The sequence below is a fragment of the Gorilla gorilla genome, chromosome 10 (assembly GCF_029281585.2).
Source record: "Gorilla gorilla gorilla isolate KB3781 chromosome 10, NHGRI_mGorGor1-v2.1_pri, whole genome shotgun sequence".
NCBI lineage: Eukaryota > Metazoa > Chordata > Mammalia > Primates > Hominidae > Gorilla > Gorilla gorilla.
In genome coordinates this window covers 73,562,177-73,582,648 of record NC_073234.2, presented here as the reverse complement: position 1 = coordinate 73,582,648, position 20,472 = coordinate 73,562,177, and the positions used below count along the sequence as shown (strand labels likewise).

At 41.3% G+C, this 20,472-nt stretch overlaps 1 protein-coding gene across 1 annotated transcript in view; it reads left to right on the top strand.

Annotated features, from left to right (window-relative positions):
• The first annotated feature begins 8,503 nt into the window (after positions 1–8,503).
• The window catches only part of MRPS35 (mitochondrial ribosomal protein S35), a 45,469-nt gene continuing 33,500 nt past the window's right edge, over positions 8,504–20,472 (top strand). The window contains exons 1-4 of the mRNA XM_004052901.4: positions 8,504–8,905; positions 12,711–12,751; positions 14,229–14,396; positions 17,435–17,495. Of these exons, the coding sequence (XP_004052949.1) occupies positions 8,794–8,905; positions 12,711–12,751; positions 14,229–14,396; positions 17,435–17,495 (382 nt within the window). The 5' untranslated portion in view covers positions 8,504–8,793. The remainder of the gene's footprint in view (positions 8,906–12,710; positions 12,752–14,228; positions 14,397–17,434; positions 17,496–20,472) is intronic.

The window sequence follows — 20,472 nt, the reverse complement described above, 5'->3', positions numbered from 1 at the left end:
CAGATTTAGAATGTAGTTGAAGGTAAATTGTACAGCATTTGCTGATGATTGGATGTGGGGTTTGAAACATGTAACAATTAGATGCTGTATTTCCAAATGTCTTGAATAATAAGAATATATGCAAGGACAGAAATAAATTTGTCTTTGACATTCCTTTATCCAAAGAAATCAGAAGATGGAGAAAAGCATTTTAGAGAAACAGTGCCAGGGTATGTGATTGCCAGGTGGGCACTGCATGACTGGGTGCCTCACTGAGGAAAAAGTAACTCAACATGGGCAAAGGAGATCCCAAGAGGCAAAAATGTCATTATATGCATTCTTTATGCATACTTGTCAGAAGGAGCACAAGAAACAGCACCCAGATGCTTCTGTCCTCTTCTCAGAGTGTTCCAAAAAGTGCCAGAAAGGTAAAGGACCGGGTCTGCTATAAAGGAAAATTTGAAGACTTGGCAAACTCGGGCAAAAGACCCATTATGAAAGAGAAATGAAAACCTATATCCCTCCAGAAAGAGAGGCAAAAAAAAAAAAAAAAAAAAAAAAAAGCCCAAGAGGCCTCCTTTGGCTTTTTTCTTGTGTTCTGAGTATTGCCCCTGAATCAAAGGAAAATATCCCGGCCTGTACATTGGTGATTTTGCAAAGAAACTGGGAGACAGGTGGAATGACACTGTTGCAGATGACAAGCAGCCTTATGAAAAGAAGGCTGCGAAGCTGAAGGAAAAATATGAAAAGGATATTGTAGCAGACTGAGCTAAAGGAAAGCCTCATGCAACAACAAAGGGAATTGCCAAGGCTGAAAAAAAAAAGAAGAGAAAAAGAGGATGAGGAGGAAGGAGAAGAAGAAGATGATGATGATAAACGAGTTGGTTGTAGCAGTCTTTCTCTTGTCTATAAAGAATTTAACAACCCCTGTATACAACTCACTCCTTTTAAAGAAAAAAAAATTGAAATGTAAGGCTGTGTAAGATTTGTTTTTAAGCATTAGAGTGTCAGCTGGGCGCGGTGGCTCACACCTGTAATCCCAGCACTTTGGGAGGCCAAGGTGGGCGGATCATGAGGTCAAGAGATCAAGACCATCCTGGCTAACACGGTGAAACCCCGTCTCTACTAAAAATACAAAAAAATTAGCCGGGCATGGTGGCGGGTGCCTGTAGTCCCAGCTACTTGGGAGGCTGAGGCAGGAGAATGGCATGAACCCGGGAGGCAGAGCTTGCAGTGAGCCAAGATTGCGCCACTGCACTCCAGCCTGGGCAACAGAGCGAGACTCCATCTCAAAACAACAACAACAAAACAAAACAAAAACAGAAACAAACAAAAAACATTACAGTGTCTTTTTGTACAATTAACAGATTACAAAATGTCTCTTAAGATAGCCCTGTCCTGGTGATATTTTTAATAGATACTAACCTTGCCTGATACAGAATGGGGGTTGTAATTGGCACGGAAATTTAAAGCAGGCCTTGTTGGGGCACAGCACAGATTAGTTACATAGGAGGATAGTTTTTCATCTTCATTTGTCTCTGATGCAGCTTATACGATATAGTTGTTGTTCTGCTGAATACCACTCTGTAATTGAAAAAAAAGAAGTTGCAGCTGTTTTGTTGACATTCTGAATACTTCTAAGCAAAAACAATTTTTTAATTAAAAAAGCATTTTAGCCCTTTGCCTTCAGTAAACTGAGCATGAATAGGCCCAGGTGGCATCTTTTAAAGTGTTAAGTAATAAGGGTTCCCATGTTCAATGCTTCTGGGAGGTTATAGTACTCAGTCAATTAATGTTTCCTTGGTGTATAGCGACCCCTGTCTGCAGGAATGCTGTGTGGAGTACACTCTCAAGAAGGAGGTGATGTAAAGAATATGCAACTTGGAATCAGATGTGGATTTGAGTTTCAATGCTCATAAGAGCAGAGTCAAGTGGCTTAACTTTTTGCTTCCTTATTTGTAAAATGGGAATGATTTCAACTACAATCATGCATTGCTTAATGGGGATATGTTCTGAGAAATGCATTGTTAGGCAATTTCATCGTTTTGTGAACATAATAAAGTGTACTTACACAGACCTAGACAGTACAGCCAACTACACACCTAGGCTATGTGGCATAGCTCCTAGGCTACAAGCCTGTACGGCATGTTACTTTACCAATACTGTAGGCAACTGGAACACAATGGTAAATATTTGTGTATTTAAACATATCTAAACACAAAAAAAGGTACAGTAAAAATAAGGTATAAAAAGTAAAACATGGTACACTTATATGGGGCACTTACAACAAATGGGGCTTGCAGGACTGGAAGTTGCTCTGGGTGAATCAGTGAGTGGTGAGTGAATGTGAAGGCCTAGGACATTACTGTATGCTACTGTAGACTTCACAAACACTGTTCACTTAGGCTGTGCTACATTTATAAAACAATAAAGTAATTGTGCTATGATGTCACAATAGCCACAATGTCACTAGGGAATAGGAGTGTTTCAGCTCCATTATAGTCTTATGGGACCACCATCATATATGCACAGTGGTTGACTGAAACGTCTTTATGTAGCACATGACTGTAACTCAAAGAAGACAAAGCTTGTGAAAATATTTTATATACTGAAGTGTAAGCTTACCAAAATTTCAGAGAACCTAGTATAAATTGTAAGTATTCATGTTATAAACAGCTGAAAGCCATAAATCAGACTCACCATTTTTTTCCAAGTGAAAATTAAAATGTGAAGCTTTTGTTGATTTTTAAAATACTGCATACTCATTTAATTTTTTTCAAGCTGTATGCTTGGTGTAAAAATTCAAGTACAGAAATGGAGAAAGTGAAGTCTTCAGGAGTGTCTCCTCTATCCTCATATCCACTGCCTCAAATTTGCTGTTGACCCTTCCAGAATTTGCATTGCAAAAAAATAAAAATAAAAATATAATACACAAATGAGATTATATAATCCATAAATGCCTTATAACCTGCATTTTAAAAAAACTTAACAATATATTGTGGACAATTTTCTATGCTAATAGATTTATATCCACTTCATCCTTGTTAAGGCTGACACCAGTGGTTTTCCATCTTGCCTCAATATTAGATTAACTTGAAGAACTTAAACAAAAAACTAAACTAAACAAAACCCTAGTGCTCCAAACACATCTAGACCAATTAATCAGCATCTCAGAGGGAGTCCAGATAATTTTTTTTTAAATCTTCTGAGGTTATTCTAGTGTTTAACCAGGATTGGGGCCCCGGTATCTTAAGTAGTGATGCAGGATTTTTCTCGGCTCCTTTGCTGGACTCCCAGCAGGGGCGCTCTGTCTACTAGGCCCACCATACTCAGCCCCTTGTGGGAGGGAGCACATGAGTGAGTGAGTCCAGGGTCCAGCCTGCCACTTCGCCACCGCAGGAGAAAGCTTTGTGCAGAGCCCGCAGCCAGACCAGTGGTGTCGCCTTGAGGGGAATGCAGTGGCACCCAGGCAAGGATGCCTGAGACCCCAAAGCCCCAGAGGGGGTGGTAGTATGCTGATGAGCTTTTTTAGTTCTGCCATCCACAGCCCGATGGACGGCAGCATGTTAGCAGCTCGGTTGGCCCCTGGCGCCCTTACATGGGGTGGCTGTCCTCTGCTGACCAGGGCAAAGGGTCAGTGTGACAGCCTTTCTGGGTACCCACACTTGGATCTCAAGCTCTTGTCCGGCATCCAAGAAAAATTAGGTCACCCTTGACAACTGAACAATAGTGAGGGCAGAGAATTTTATTGAGTGATGAAAAAGCTCTCAGCCGAGAGGGGGGCCGGAGATGGGACGGGAAGGGCTGTTCATCTTCCCCTGAGGTCAGGAGGTCTCTTCCCTGAAGTCAGGCCATCTCCCACCTCTACCAACTGAGTCTGGGGTCTTTACAGGCACAGGATGGCGGTGGGGTGGACTGTAGGTAATACTGGAAAAGGCAACATTTGATTGGTTAAAATACATTATTCAGAAAGAACCAATCGGGAGAGAGTGGGCAAACAGGAATAGAAGTTCTCACTCTGGTCCATGGGCTTCAGACTATTTTTGGCTTGAAGGTCGGGTTTCACCAAAGACCCACCCCTGTCTGCCTAGGATTTCTCTGCCACCTGCCTCTATTAGTAGTACTCTGCATTATATGAATACACCATAATAGATCTAACCAATACTGTTTTGATGAACATTTAGGTTGCAAGGTCTCTGTACCTATTCCTTATATTTGCATATTGTCTACCATACTTGTGAATAGACATATTTTGTTCACCCACTATAAAACAAGTTAGTTTTGAAGGCCGGGTGTGGTGGTTCCCGCCTATAATCCTAGCACTTTGGGAGGCCGAGGCGGGCAGATCACTTGAGGTCAGGAGTTCAAGACCAGCCTGGCCAACATGGTGAAACCCTGTCTCTACTAAAAACACAAAAATTAGCTGGGCATGGTGGCACATGCCTGTAATCTCAGCTACTTGGGAGGCAGGAGAACCACTTGAACCCCGGAGGTGGAGGTTGCAGTGAGCTGAGATTGTGCCACTGCACTCCGGCCTGGGTGACAGAGCAAGACTCCTTCTCAAAAAAGAAAAAAAAAAAAAAGAAGTTAGTTTTGATTAAAAGTAGCTTTTTAATACAAAGGATAAACGCTTGAGGTGATGGATACCCCATTTACCCTGATGTGATTATTATACATTTTATGTCTGTATCAATATATATCATATACCCCATAAATATATATACTTACTATGTATCCATAAAGATAAAAAATTAAAAAGTAGCTTTTATTGAATTAATCCAGGTTTAAATATAATAAAAACCCATTGTAAGACAGCTTAATATTTAAAATTGTTCTACACAGGACCAGCTACATAATTTGTAGGTTCCAGTGCAAACTGAAGATGCAGGACTCCTTGTTAAAAAAAGTATTAAGAATTTTAAGACAGCAGCAGCAAAGCATTAGGCCAAGCGCAGGCCCTTCTAAGTGCACGTTGTATGTCTATGAAGCCAGCCTAGCTTCTATGATGTGTTAAATTACATGGTCATAAAGTTTGAAGAAAATAGTTTTTTTGTTTGTTTGAGACAGGGTCTCACTCTGTCGCCCAGGCTGGAGTGCAGTGGCACTATCTCGGCTTTCTGCAACCTCTGCCTCCTGGGCTCAAGTGATCCTCCCACCTCAGCCTCCCCAGTAGCTGGGGACTACAGGCACACATCACCATGCCTGGCTAATTTTTGTATTTTTTGTAGAGACAGGCTCTTGCTATGTTGCCCAGGCTGGTCTTAAACTCCTGAGCTCAAGTGATTCCCCTATCTCAGCCTCCCAAAATGCTGAGAGTACAGGAGTGAGCCACTGCACCCAGCAAAGAAAATATTTTTATCGTGAGTGAATGATTGCACCTCTAAGATCACTGCAAAGTGAAAAATTATGTAATCTTAGTAACCCCTATGTGCAAGATAGTACATGCTTTACTCTTTACACTGCACAAGACGGATATTTTTGCTTGTTGATAGCATTAATAGCATTATGAATGAATTTTTAACTTTTACTATAGAATGAAACTTACTGTACTTGATGCCAGGGAAAACAATAAGTATTTTTCTGGCTCCTCTAGCTCTGGTCATCTATCCACTTTAGTCTTAGGGAGAGAGTACAACAAAAGATAGAACGCATAGCAAGGTAGAATGGGGACCTACGTCTTTAATATCTTGCTCAGAAATTAAGAAATATTGTTAGAGCAGGTAGCTAGTCATGAATGAGCAGGGCAGGAGAGGGCTCCCCTTATACACACACCCCCCTCCACACACACACACGCACACCCCAGGAATTTCAGGCGACCATCAGGTGACGTTCAGGTGGTTATTAACTGTCTTTCTAAAACAATAATTGGTTGCAGCCAGCACCAGGGAAAAGCATTCTCCCAATAGATACAAAAAACCTGAAACTAGTGATCAGCAACTTCCCAGTAAGATCTCAGGAGCTGGGTGAGTGTGCGCAAGTGTGCACATTAAGAGGCAAAATGGCAGAATTTAACTGGTATTTGATCTTCTAGGGACGTGCAACTGCTAATGGAAGAATGCCTTAAGTAGGCATGTATACGACTCCAGTAAACACACTATGCATGCTCCCCTCCCAAGTCCTGGCAAGCCACTGTGCATGCAGACAGCCCACCCCAAGGGAAAAATCAGGGGAGAAGGGACATAGACCCCAGAAGTATGCCAACGTATAAAACCCTAAGTCAAAGGTCAAATGGGGTACTTGACTTTCAAGTCGCCCACTTGGCCCTCTTCCCAGTGTATTTCCTTCCTTTTGTTCCTGCTGTGAAGCTTTTTAATAAACTTTCACTCCTGCTCTAAAAGTCGCTTCAGTCTCTCCTTCTGCCTTATGTTCCTCGATCAAATTCTTTCTTCTGAGGAGGCAAGAATTGAGGTTGCCACAGACCTGTACAGATTTGCTGCTGGTAACAGTATGAATATGATCATACTCCTTTTGTCCCTAAATTTCTATGGTATAGGACTTGCACTTTACTAAAATATACAAACTTGCAAGAAAAGGAGGCTGTTGCATTGACCCTACGCTTAATGCCAATGCCCACCGTTTATATTTATGCCTTTAATCACGACTGTTGTAAGAAAAATATTATTGCTGTCATTTTCCTTGAAACTGAAACTCAGAAAGATAAGGTAGATTTGCCCAAAATCATAAAGAACCAGAGCCTGGATTCAAACCTCACCTCCATCTGATTTAAAAGGCCATGATTTTGATCTTAAAAATAGTCCGAGGAGAGGAGAGAACTCCATTGGAATATGGGGGCAGAAGGTGACGTGATGTGTCTACCAACCAAGGAGTGCCAGCAACCATTAGAAGCTAGGAGGGAGGCATGGAACAGATTCTCCCTCAGAACCTCCAGAAGGAACCAACCCTGCCGACACCTGGATTTTGGACTTTCCAGACTCCAGGATTGTGAGAGAGGAAATTTCTGTTGTTTTAAGTCACCCAGTTTACGGTACTTTGTTCCAATCCCCTAGGAAACTCATACATCATGCTTCTATTTTGGAACAATAACAGGATGGTAAAAGTCCTGAAAAGATGAAGATGATGAATATTACAAATACTTGTTCATTTCATGCTATTTATCCCCCTCCCATACCTTACTGATTGATGTCCATGGCACACTGAATGTTCACAGCTAGAATATTCTTGGACACCTGCATACCTCTGCTCTACTGGTTGTATGCTTACCAAGAATCGGTTTTGTTTATTTCTAGTTGTTTTTACTGTTATAGTTTTGTCACTTTGAGACAAAATAGGGAAATAGGCCAGACCCATGCCTGTAATCCCGACATTTTGGGAGGCCAAGGCAGGAGGATCACATGAAGCCAAGAGTTTGGGACCAGCCTGGGCAACATAGCAAGACCCCCAACTCTACAAAAAACTTAAAAATAGAAAAAATAGGCCAGGTGCAGTAGCTCACGCCTGTAGTCCTATCACTTTTTTGGGAGGCCAAGGCAGGAGGATTGCTTGAACCCAAGAGTTTGAGACCAGCCCTGGCAACACTGTGAGACCTCATCTCTAGAAAACAATTTTTTTTTTAAATTAGCTGGGTGTGGTGGTGCGTGCCTGTAGCCTCAGCTAGTTGAGAGGCTGAGGCTGAGGTAGGAGGATCACTTGAGCCTGGGAGGTCAAGGCTGCAGTGGGCCATGGTCCTGCTACCACATTCCAGCCTAGCAACAGAGCAAGACTCTGTCTCAAAAATAATAATAATTAATTAATTAATTAATTAAAATAATTTTTAAAATAAAGAGAAAATAGAGAATTTATTTTATTTTATTTTTGAGGCGGAGTTTTGCTTTTATTGCCCAGGCTGGAGTGCAATGGCGCGATCTCGGCTCATCGCAACCTCTGCCTCCCGGGTTCATGCGATTCTTTGCTCGAGTAGCTGGGATTACAGGCATGTGCCACCACACCCGGCTAATTTTGTATTTTTAGTAGAGACCAGGTTTCTCCATGTTGGTCAGGCTGGTCCCAAACTCCCGACCTCAGGTGATCCAACCGCCTCGGGCTCCCAAAGTGCTGGGATCACAGGCGCGAGCCACCGCGTCCGGCCGAGAATTGTTTTATTAAGGCTTGTATGGTAATTCATCCTACCGTAGAAAATTTAAGAGTGTTCATTAAAAGTTTATTTTCTAGGTCCTGATGAGTTCTGACTTTCTGTAATTCTAACCTGATCTAACAACGAGCTAACCATATATAGCTAAAAGTTATAGGCTACGTACACGCGGTGTTCACTGTATGCCAACGCTGTACACAAATATTTGTCTATGCTAACTTGTCTGAGATCATACATCCCAGAAGTGGTGAAGTCAAATTTGAAACCCAAGCACTCTGGCTCGGGATACTGCTTCTCTCCCCTTAGCGCATATTACTGGCATTAGTTGAAGACTTCTTTAATCCAAGTAAATGTAGAAAAGCAACAATTATAAATAACAAGAGTCCCTCGGGTAGACCGCCTGACTCTCGGATCAACTGAGGTTCCACCCAGAGCACGCCCGCCTTCAGTGAGCCGCAAGCCCTATCCCTACGGTCTTTATCTGCAATTCTCTACGAACTGATTCACTCGATTTTTAAGGATTTTTTGGTTTTCTTTTCATTACTTCTTTCAGTTTGGGGGAACCTTCCTGCACGTTTGACTCGGCTCTGAGTGCGCAGACCAACGTGTTTCCTCTTTCTCCAGCCTAGGGCGGTGCCAGCCCAGGGAGCCTGCGCTTAGCGGCCCCAGGCCCGCCCCTGACACTGAACGCCGCTTGTCCCCTCCGGTTTGCCGTCCTCGCAGCCATGGCGGCCGCCGCGCTCCCGGCATGGCTGTCTCTACAGTCGAGGGCAAGGACTCTGCGTGCATTCTCCACTGCCGTGTACTCGGCCACTCCGGTCCCGACACCTAGCCTGCGTGAGTGTCTGTCTCGTCTTCTCCGGGCTTTGGGGGAGGTGCAAGAGCGGAATACCGGCCCCATGAAGGGTGCCGCGGTGGCTGAGCCAGCGCCGCCCGGGGGAGGCCAGTGCGTCCGCTGCCAGGCCCGTCTGATAGGAAAACCATGGACGTGGGTCTGTGCTCTTCACCCGCGTTGCCCGGCTTCTAGCCGCCTGTTTCTGCCCTGGGTGCTCTGGGAGTTTGCTCAGAAAGCTTACATCCCCCTTCCCCGTGACCTGCTCCTGTGTTGCCCCCGTCCACAGCCCCTGGCACAGGTTACTGGTGCTGTGTTGTTTATCGGGCATCGGCGCTGTTGAACCATGGATTCCCCCAAACATTAAGAGAGTCATACGGCTGTGCTAGGACAAATTGCTGCTCTGAATTCCAGGCCACCAAATGGGCGGCCTTCATTCAACAGGTGTTGATGACCTCCATTTAACAGAGATCATAGGGATGCTTGATAGCGTGCTTACCCCGGAGGACTCTAGTGGAAAATACAGATTTATTAGCGGAGAAGTGCTATGTAGGGTGAGAGGCGCTGTGATAGAAGTGTGGCTAGAGTGACGGGAGCGTTGAGGAGGAGCTGGCGTGAGTCTAATCAATCGGCGGATCCTACCTGTGCTACTTCCTGTTGTATCTCTAATTTACTCTCCTCATACTACCAACTATCTAGTTCAGGTGACCATCTCATTTCTACAAGTTTTTTTCCGTTTCCTGTTTCCCCTCTTGCTCTCCTACATTGAATTCTCAAAACAGCCAAATGAGGTTTTCAAAATTTAGATCTTGTCTTGCTGCTCCTATGTTCAAGATCTACAAATGGTTTCCCATTGTTTTCAGATAAACTATAAATTCATTAATCCGTCATACTGGCTCTTCATAGGTCTAATAATTGTCTATTTTTAAATTTTCATTCTTTCATTCTTGGAATACTTAACTCCTATTGTATACCATGCAGTGTTCTAGACACTCACCGGAGATACGGCAAGGTGGGGAAGTCAATAGTATAAACAACCAAACAACTAAATAAGATGTCAGATAGGGTTTAATGCTATGAAGAAAAATAAAGTAGAGTATTGAGAATGATGGATTTGGGGGGAGTAGTGGCCACAGGATGGTCAGGAAAGATCTTTCTGAGGAAGTGACATTTGAACAGGGCCCCAAGCCATGAAGAGATATGGGGAAAGAGCCTTTGGGGTATGGGGAACTATAAGTGCAAAGGCCAAAAGTTGAGAACAGTCTGAGGGGTGTGATCAAGGAACGGGAAGAAGGACAATGTGGCAGGAGCTAAGTGTGAGTAGAGGAGAGAGTGGTAGTATAAGACGTCAGAGAGTTAGTTAAGTAATGATCTGATCTCTCAAGACTTTGTAGACATTTCATTTGGATTTTTGGCTTGGGTTTTATATTGAAAGGCTTGGAACAGGGAACTGATATAATGTGATTTACGTTTTTAAAAGATCACTGGCTGCTTTACTGGGGTAAGAGTGGAAGCCAAAGATCTGTTTGGAGGCTGTTGCAGTAATCCAAAGGAGGTGATGGTGACTTGGATTAAAGTAATAGTGGAGAAGGGGGTGTGGTTGTATTTACGATATATTTTGAAGATAAAGTTCATAGGATTTACTGATGGATTTGATGTGGGGCTTGAGGACAAGTCTCAAAAAAATCCTGTTACATTTTTGTCCTGAGCAATTGGATGAATGATGATTCCATGTACACGAATTGGGAAGACTGGAAGAAGAAAATCAAAAGCCCTGCCAAGGGGCTGAGTGTGGTGGCTCATTCCTGTAATCCTAGCACTGTGGGAGGTGGAGGCCTGCGGATCCCTTGAGCCCAGGAGTTTGAGACCAGCCTGGGCAACATGGCGGAACCTCGTCTCTACTGAAAATACAAGAAATTAGCCAGACGTGGTGGCCCATGCCTGTAGTTCCAGCTACTCCAGAGGCTGAAGTGGGAGAATCACCTGAGCCTGGGAAGTCGATTACAGTGAACCGTAATCGCACCACTGCCCTCCGGCCTGGGTGACGGGAGTGAGACCCTATCTCAAAAGAAAAAAAGTTCTGCCAAGGATGCATTATAGTTAAGAAGCCTGTTAAGTGCCTTCAGCCTCTTTTCTCTCTGTCTCTCTCTGTTCTATTCTTAAATTTCAGCCATATTGAATTTGTTCACTTTGATTTTCCATGTGCTCTCACTCTGTCAAAACACTTTTTCTCGCCTGCTTGTCTTCATGGCTACGTCCTGCTCATCTTTCAGGTTTTAGCTTAAAGTTCACTTTCTCAGGGAGATTTTCCCCAACTGTATTAGAGTTTTCCAGAGAGACAGAACGTAGATGTAGGATAGGATAGATGTAGATGTAGATATATAGACATATGATGGGATTTTTTAGGGGAATTGACTCACCCCACAATAGGCTGTCTGCAGGCTGGAAGCCCATGTCAGTCCAAGTCCAGAAGCCTCAGAACCACAGAAGCCATGTAATTTTCAGGCCAAGGCTGAAGGCCTAAGAACTCAGGGGGCTGCTTGTGCAAGTTCCTGGAGTCCAAAGGCTGGAGCACCTGGAGTTCTGATGTCCAAGGCAGGGGAAGAGTGTCCCAGGTCCGGAAGAGAGAGAGAGAGAATATATTCTTCTTTCATCTGCCTTTTTGTTCTCTCTGTGCCCTCAGCTGATTGGATGATGCCCACCCACATTGAGAGCAGGTATTCCTCACTCAGTCCACTGACTCACATGCCTGTCTCTCCTGGAAACAGCCTCACAGACATGCCCAGAAATAATGCTTTACCACATGTCTATGTATTCCTCAATCCAGTCAAATTGACACAAAGTTAACTATCATGGCTGGGCACGGTGACTCACCCCTGTAATCCCAGCACTTTGGGAGGCTGAGGTGGGTGGATCGCTGGAGCTCAAGAGCTTGAGACCAGCCTGGCAATATGGCGAAACACCGTCTCTACAAGAATTAGCCGGGTGTGCTCATGTCTTTAGTCCTAGCTACTTGGGGTGCTGAGGTAGAAGGATTGGCTTGAACCTGGTAGTTTGAGGCTGCAGTAAGCCGAGATTGCACCACTGCAGTCCAGCCTGGGCGAGAGTGAGATGACCTTGTCTCAAAAAAAAAAAAAAAAAAAAAAAGAAAAAATTCACCATCAGACAAACTAATTGACTAGGTTTTGTTCCCTGCTATATGTGTTCATAATATTTATCACTGTTTATTGAAATTATTTGTTAAAAAGTTGTCTTACTTGACAGACTCTGTAAGAGTCATTTTTTAGATAATGAATTCACTGTATCTGCAATTCAGATAACTATAGAATTTTCCTTACTGGGGCTAGGCACAGTGGCTCACACCTGCCCACCGCACTTTGGGAGACTGAGGCAGGCGGATCACTTCAGGTCAGCAGTTTGAGACCAGCCTGGCCAACATGGTGAAACTCCATCTCTACTAAAAATACAAAAATTAGACAGGTGTGGTGGGGTGTACCGGTAGTCGCAGCTACTTGGGAGGCTGAGGCAGGAGAATCACTTGAACTCCGGAGGTAGAGGTTGCAGTGAGCCGAGATCACACCACTGCAATCCAATCTGGGTGATACGCCGAGACTCCCTCTGTTTCCAGTTTTTAGTCTTAAGATGATTTTGGTCCCTGAGCTTACCAAAAAAAAAAAAAAAAGATTGTTTCATTGTTATGTTACTAAATACCTTAAATTGTGTTAGAATAATGGGATCATGATTGATGTTGAATAACTAACTTGACATGATAAAATTCTCTTTAACTACTGTGTTATCTTTTATTTACAGCGGAAAGAACACCCGGAAATGAAAGGCCACCAAGAAGAAAGGTAAAAAGTTCATATACTCTACTATCTTAATGGTTTCTGGAGTTCTAAAATGAGGCAGATATTCATTATAAGGCAGAAGGGTGTTACCAGAGAAGACTTCACAAGGTCATGTTTACTGGGTGATTGCCATAGCCCTGGCAGAGGTTAGTCTTTGTTTTTTGTCAGTACCCAGAGAATAGATCATCTTTGAGAGGTTGACTTACTGAGGAACTCCCAGGAAACAGGTGTATAAACCAGAATATGGAACAATTTCTAATGCTATCTTAAGTCCTACAGCCTGGGACTTATGCATTAATATAACTAGTTTGTTTATTTATTTATTTATTTATTATTTATTTGAGATAGAGTTTCCCACTTGTTGCCCAGGCTGGAGTGCAGTGGTGCAGTCTTGGCTCACTGGTACCTCTGCCTCCCGGGTTCAAGTGGTTCTCCTGCCTCAGCCTCCCAAGTAGCTGGGACTACAGGCACACACCTCCATGCCTGGCTAATTTTTTGTGTTTTTAATAGAGAGAGGTTTTCACCATGTTGGTCAGGCTGGTCTTGAACTCCTGACCTCAGGTGATCCACCCGCCTCAGTGCTGGGATTACAGGCGTGAGCCACTGCACCTGGCCTCCCAAAGTGCTGGGATTACAGGCGTGAGCCACTGCACCTGGCCGTGTTCTAACTAGTTTAGTCTCACCCTGTGGACGTTTGGATTCCTTACTTCTATGGAGAAATCTAAACGATAAGGTCAGTTGGTGAGCATAGTGTCAGAACAAAGACACATTAGTTGGAAGTTAAATGGTATCAAATTACAATCATTAAGAGCAGTCATTTCCTCAACTATTACCTGCTTCTAGGATATCGACTACACTGGTTTTGATATTGCATAGGTGGGGCATGGCTGAATTTTGCCACTATAAAGCCTACTTTTGTATGTGGGCCATCCCCTCGTATTTGATGCCATTAAAAATAAATGTTAATGTGATTGACTAAGCTATCAAGTACTAGTTTTTCTCTGGGCCTAGGAGACATATAATTTTTCATTATGTATTTATTCAATCAGTTTAACCCTAATTATTCTTTTTTTCCTTTTCTTTTTACTTCCAAGTACTTAATGCCCCCTCATGTACTACTGACTTCCATCAAAGAAGTTCGAAAAATTATTTCAAAATGTATTGTTAATTCACCCTTTCGTAAGCAAAATGTAAAAATTTTGCTAAAAGTCTAGTTAAAGAAATTTTTAGTGAAGAAAATGTGATATTAAAGGGGATCCTTGCCAGAGGGTTTGAAGAAACAGTGCAGAGATATTTAGGTAGATTTAGTGTTGTTTTTAAAATTTGGACAGCAGCAGCATTGTGGGAGGTCAGAGTTTACATATGTTGCGATTTTGCTTCTATTTCTTGTAATTGTAGCTTTTTGCTTTAATATTAAAATTCTTTAAGAATTAAAGAATGTGTTTATATTTAAAATACTAAACGATTTTATATTTCTTAGGCACTACCTCCTAGGACAGAGAAAATGGCTGTTGACCAGGACTGGCCTAGTGTTTACCCAGTTGCAGCACCATTTAAACCCTCTGCAGTACCGCTTCCTGTTCGAATGGGTTATCCAGTAAAAAAGGGCGTGCCCATGGCAAAGGAGGGAAATCTAGAACTTTTAAAGGTAAGACAAATTGCTGATTCATTGGCTCAGACTTACATAGAAATAAATGCTGATCTTCCCCCCATTTCTACTCTCTTATGCTTCACCGTTCAGTGTATAGCAGCTTAGTGTATTTTAATTTAAATGTTAAAAATAATATAATGGGTTTATTATTATACAACGCCAGATAATAATAGGTGTTGTATTTTGATTATCAATGGTAAAGAATACTCAAAGAATCTTAGGCATTTAATAATGTAATTAGTTGGCTGGGCGTGGTGGCTCACGCCTGTAATCCTAGCACTTTGGGAGGCCGAGGTGGGCAGATCACTTGAGGTCAGGAGTTCAAGACCAACCTGCCAACATGGTGAAACCCCGTCTCTACTAAAAACACACAAAAAATTAGCCAGACGTGGTGGTGGGCACCTGTAATCCCAGCTACTTGGGAGGCTGAGAAAGGAGAATTGCTTGAACCCAGGAGGCGGAGGTTGCAGTGAGCCGAGATGGCGCCACTGCACTGCAGCCTGGGTGATAGAGTGAGACTCTGTCTCAGGAAAAAAAAAAAAAAAAAAAAAGTAATTAGTCAATCTTGTGGCTTCCCTTGTGACCTTTTTCTATTGTATCTCTTCTTTTTGGAGATGGGGGTCAGTATGTTGCCCAAGCTGGTCTTGAACTCCTGGGCTCAAGAGACATGCCTGCCTCAGCATCCCAAAGTGCTGGGATTACAGGTGTGAGCCACCACACCCAGCCTATCATATCTTTTCTATATTGCATCTTTCCAGTGGAATTAAGAAAAATGAAATAACCTAATTTGAGATTAAGAATTGGGAGGTGAAACTTCCAGTTTAAAAAGAGGAATTTAAATTTTTTCTGTCCATAAAGGTAGAATATTATTTAGTATTATTATTATAGTCTACCAAATTTAACTTTATTGCTTGAAGCAAAATAGGTTAAGGCAAATGCTTTGTTTGATAGCATGTATAATTATTTATCATGGGTGTTTTAAAGAAAATATAAATGCTTAGTCTGGGAATGCATATCTTAGATGGTTTCTTAAATACAATGAAAGTTATACAAAGGACAATGAACTGTTTTCCATTAGATGAGAGTCTTTGAAAAACAAAAGTTTGCTAAAAGGTGATGAGAACAGGGAGAATGGGTACTCTGTTGCTGGAGACGGGTCAATGAAATTTGGAAATGGGAATGTGAAGACACAAGAAAGCATACATCAAGGAAAACAAATGTTTTCTTTGAATAAAAGAAGATAATTTTGTTTAAAGAGGTCTTTGGAGAATCACTGGGTGAGAGAGTAGCGGTATATTTGCAATAATGCTAATGGTTGTAAATGACATTTTAATAAACATAAAAATCCAAACATTTAATGCATGCCATTTATTTGTAGTAATGGTGTCATTGAATAAGCTTATTAACTGAGCTAATATATGCAAAGTGCATAGAACTGTGCCTATGTAAGTCCATGCAAATTGTCTGTTGTTTTTTCCTTTTATGATTTTTGAGTTTTATATGTTCATGTTTCAAAAATAAAAGTCTATCACTGTGATCTGTTAAAAGTAGCCCCTCAACACTAGGGTTTATAATTTTTTAAATGTATAAAAAGGAAAAAACCAAAAAGTACAGTAAATGAAGCTGCCCATCCCCAAATCCCAGTTTTCAGTGCCTATTTTCTCTTGATTAAAACAATATTTTCTGGCCAGGTGTAGTGGCTCACACCTGTAATCCGAGCACTTTGGGAAGCCAAGGCAGGCAGATCACTTGAAGTCAGGAGTTGGAGACCAGCCTGGCCAACATAGCGAAACCGCATCTCTACTAAAACTACAAAAAAATTAGCCAAGTGTAGTGGTGCATGCCTGTAATCCCAGCTACTCGGGAGACTGAGGCAGGAGAATCACTTGAACCCAGGGGGCAGAGGTTGCAGTGAGCCGGGGTCGCGCCACTGCGACAGAGTGAGACTCCATCTCAAAAAGAAAAAACATTATTTTCTGATCAGCCCTCAAGATACTTGGCATAATTCGTGGAGTAACTTTCGGCTTGTTTAAATTTTCTTTCCAAATGAGCCTTTAAGCTCTTTCAGATGTTTAACATTATTCAAGAAATGACCTAATAAATGCTAATTATTTATTTGAAGGAATCAAATCTCTGACCTTTCCTGAATTTTCATTCACACTATGAATGATTCAGTAGCCTTTTAATGTGTCATCATAAATATATTCCTAACTTCATTAAACTATCCAGTTAAGATTTGCTAGCTTCACTTATTAGTTCATAAAATGTTTATTATGTACAAAGTTGAAATACTGTCATGCTATGCAGTCCAGGGGGATTGGGATGATTAAACAATGATCCATATCCTGGCCAGGCACAGCGGCTCACACCTATAATCCCAGCACTTTGGGATACCAAGGCGGGCAGGTCACCTGAGGCCGGGAGTTTGAGACCAGCCTAGGCAACATGGTGAAACCCCGTCTCTACTAAAAATACAAAAATTAGCCGGGCCTAGTGGCACATGTCTGTAATCCCAGCTACTTGGGAGGCTGAGGGAGGAGAATTGCTTGAGCCTGGGAGACAGAGGTTGCAGTGAGCTGAGATTGCGCCACTGCACTCCAGCCTGGGTGACAGAGCGAGACCCTGTCTCAAAAAAAAGAAAAAACAAAACAAAAATCCACGTCCTTAAGTCCTTTCAGTTTTATAAAGGAAATATACATGTATACCTGTAGATTTGTGGCAGGAAGAATACTGTAAAAATGATGTTTAGTTTTTTTCATTATGATTGTCATTATAAGATGCTTGGTAAAAGACAAAAGATTTATATGATCTGAAGACAAATCCAGGTATCACTGTAAATTACTTGGTGCTGAATCTATATTTTAAGAAATGTATTTCTTGAATTGACAACATCTGTGACAGAAAATCAATATTGTAAAAAAACAGATTTTATTTACTACATGTTTTATTGGGCCTGTGATTTAGTTTTATGAGATTATCTTTTTCATGTTTTTAAGACATTTAGCTGATTTATCCTTTAAATTTCTCTATTTAAGATTCCCAATTTTCTGCATTTGACTCCTGTAGCAATTAAAAAGCACTGCGAAGCCCTTAAAGGTAAGTGGTTATTTTCTTATATGAATTTTATATTGACTTTGAACATACATTTAAGATTCTCTGTTCTGATATACTGTATAGCCTTATATTCAAGTTGTTTTCAGTGAATTGTTACATGTCAAGTCTGCAAATTGTTTTTGCTAACCACTACAAGGTATTAGGAATAATAATTAGAAACCATGATCCTTGTTCACAGGTAAGTTAGGGACTTACTGTTGAGTTTTAGAAAACATGCACATAAGGCTGAGTGTGGTGGCTCACACTTGTAATCCCGGCACTTTGGAAGGCCGAGGCAGGCAGATCACCTGAGGTTAGGATTTTGAGACCAGCCTGGCCAACATAGTGAAACCCTGTCTCTACTAAAAATACAAAAAAATTAGCCCTGCATGGTGGCAGGCACCTATAATCCTAGCTACTCTGGAGGCTGAGGCAGGAGAATCGCTTGAACTCAGGAGGTGGGGGTTGTGGTGAGTTTAAATCGCGCCATTGCACTCCAGCCTGGGCAACAAGAGGGAAACGCCATCTCAAAAAAAAAAAAAGAAAACAAACATGCATATAAGAAGACTGAAGTAAATGTTGCAGATACTTCACAGAGAAGAATTATCTTGAAGAAATTATTTAAAATTTTAAAAAATTAGTGACACATGCATGTGGTAAATCAAATAGTAAAAGAGCTTATGATGAAAAAGCACTAGCCTTATGTGCTTTCTTTACCATCCCCAGCCCCTCATTTATTTATGTATATATGCTTATATTTATAATAAATACTCTGTAGTATATATATTTATATATACTTATATACTCTCTGTAGCGTGTATGTGTATTTATAAAATAACAGAAGTAATCACTGGAATATGATTACACCTTCAGTTCTGGATTTATTGATTTTGAAAACCTATTGATTTCTAGGTATAAACATAGATTTCATATACTTACACTACTACTTCTCCTTTCTACATGCATGGAGGTAAAGGCAAATAACATTTTTTAACTCATGGTTCTGTGTATGCTTTTATAATTATAGATTTCATGTACTTATACTACTACTTCTCCTTCTCCTTTCTACATGCATGGAGGTAAAGGCAAATAACATTTTTTAACTCATGGTTCTGTATATGCTTTTATAATTATGTACATATTCCAATTTCAGTTCTGATTGATAGTTATGATTGATTAGATTTATTCAGGAGTTGGTGCCTTTGGATAAAGTCTTAATATACTCATGCTGATTTAAAGGTGTTGTATATTACATGCTCAGTATACTTACTAAGGCTTTTCAGGAAAGAATATGAAACCTAGAAACACTTCACAAGTATCCTGATTATGTTAGGAAGGAGATGTGGAATAGTAAACATAATTATGATTAAATTTGAGCTTTTGAAAGGGCCTTCCATTTAAAAATGTAAGGAAGACTATATAAAGAGGTCCTAAAACATAGGAATAATAACCTTACTCTTGAAATGAGGGACGAAAAATCTGTTGCCTCTTATTTATTTGGTCTTCTACTTTAGGACATTGGGATGCTTTTCTATCCCTTTAGAGTGTGTGTTTCTCTATGCATTTGTGCCTGGAATTAGACTAAAACTGATCACTTCCAAATTTGTGTCCCAGGCTGGGCATGGTGCCTCACACCTGTAATGCTCGCACTTTGGGAGTCTGAGGTGGGTGGATTGCTTGAGCTCAGGAGTTCAAGACCAGCCTGAGCAATGTGGTGAAACCCCATCTCTACAAAAAAACACACAAAAATTAGCCGGGTGTGGTGGCATGTGCCTGTAGTCCCGGCTGCTCGGGGGCCTGAGGCAGGAGGATTGGAACCCAGGAGATTGAGGCGGCAGTGAGCTCAGATCACGTCATTGCACTCCAGCCTGGGTAACAAAGTGAGACCCTGTCTCAAACAATAAAAAAATAAAATAAAATAAAATAACAAGTTTGTGTCCCGTTTGCCACAAATCATGTATTAGTATTTGATCATCTGTAAAGCCAGTTAACAAATGGCATTGCACTGTGAAAAATTCCATGTTTCTTCTTTTTAAATGTGACAGGGCGTGGTAGCTCATGCTTTTAATTCCACAGTACAGCACTTTGAGAGGCCAAGGAAAAAGGATTAGCTTGATCCCAGGAGTTTGAGACCATCCTGAGCAACATAGTGAGATCATGTCCCTACAAAAATATTAAAAAATTAGCTGGGGTGTGATGGCGCATGCCTGTGGTCCCAGCTACTCTGTAGGCTGAGGTGGACGACAGAGTGAGACCCTGTCGCAAAAAAACATAAAAATAAAAAAGTTTAAAAAAATTAAATGAAAGGCTTTCATACAGCACATTCGGAAGAGTGGCATTATATTTTATAGTATTTAAATGAGTGTCTTAATCTTTCCTTAATTATCCCTTTACACTTGCTGCTGGCCCCCGGATTTAGATTGCGTCTTCCGTATAACTCAAAGGCTTTTCAAGTACTTCTTCTCAGTTTTCTTTCAAAGTAGGTCAGTTCAGATTTTATATCTAACTTGCAAATGGAAAATCTGAAGCACGGGAAAGTTAGGTAATTTACCAAAACTTTAATAATCAGTGGCAGAAGTTAAATACAAACTAAGGTCTTCCAAAGTCTCATCTATTGCTCTACCTATCAGATGAGTAAAGGCTAATAGGAGTCTATTATGTATTTTCCATTTGGCTATCTTTTTTTAGACATATAATTTAGGTAATTTTAAAACTGTAATTATCATTTGATGATTGAAATGACTTATTCACAGTTTTTTTTTAAAAAAAAAAAGTAAAAGAAAAAAGAGTCAGTGCAAACCCAAGAGCTCACAAAATTCCCCAAACTAGTCTGTCTTATAAAGTGCTTGGAAGTGATGCATCTTATAGTGCAGGATATTGGAGTAAGTTCATGATGGGAGTGAAATTCAGCCTCAACAATCTTGCTCTGTTCATATTTTTTCAATGTTACAATGATGTTAATAGCAAAGATACTTCTTTC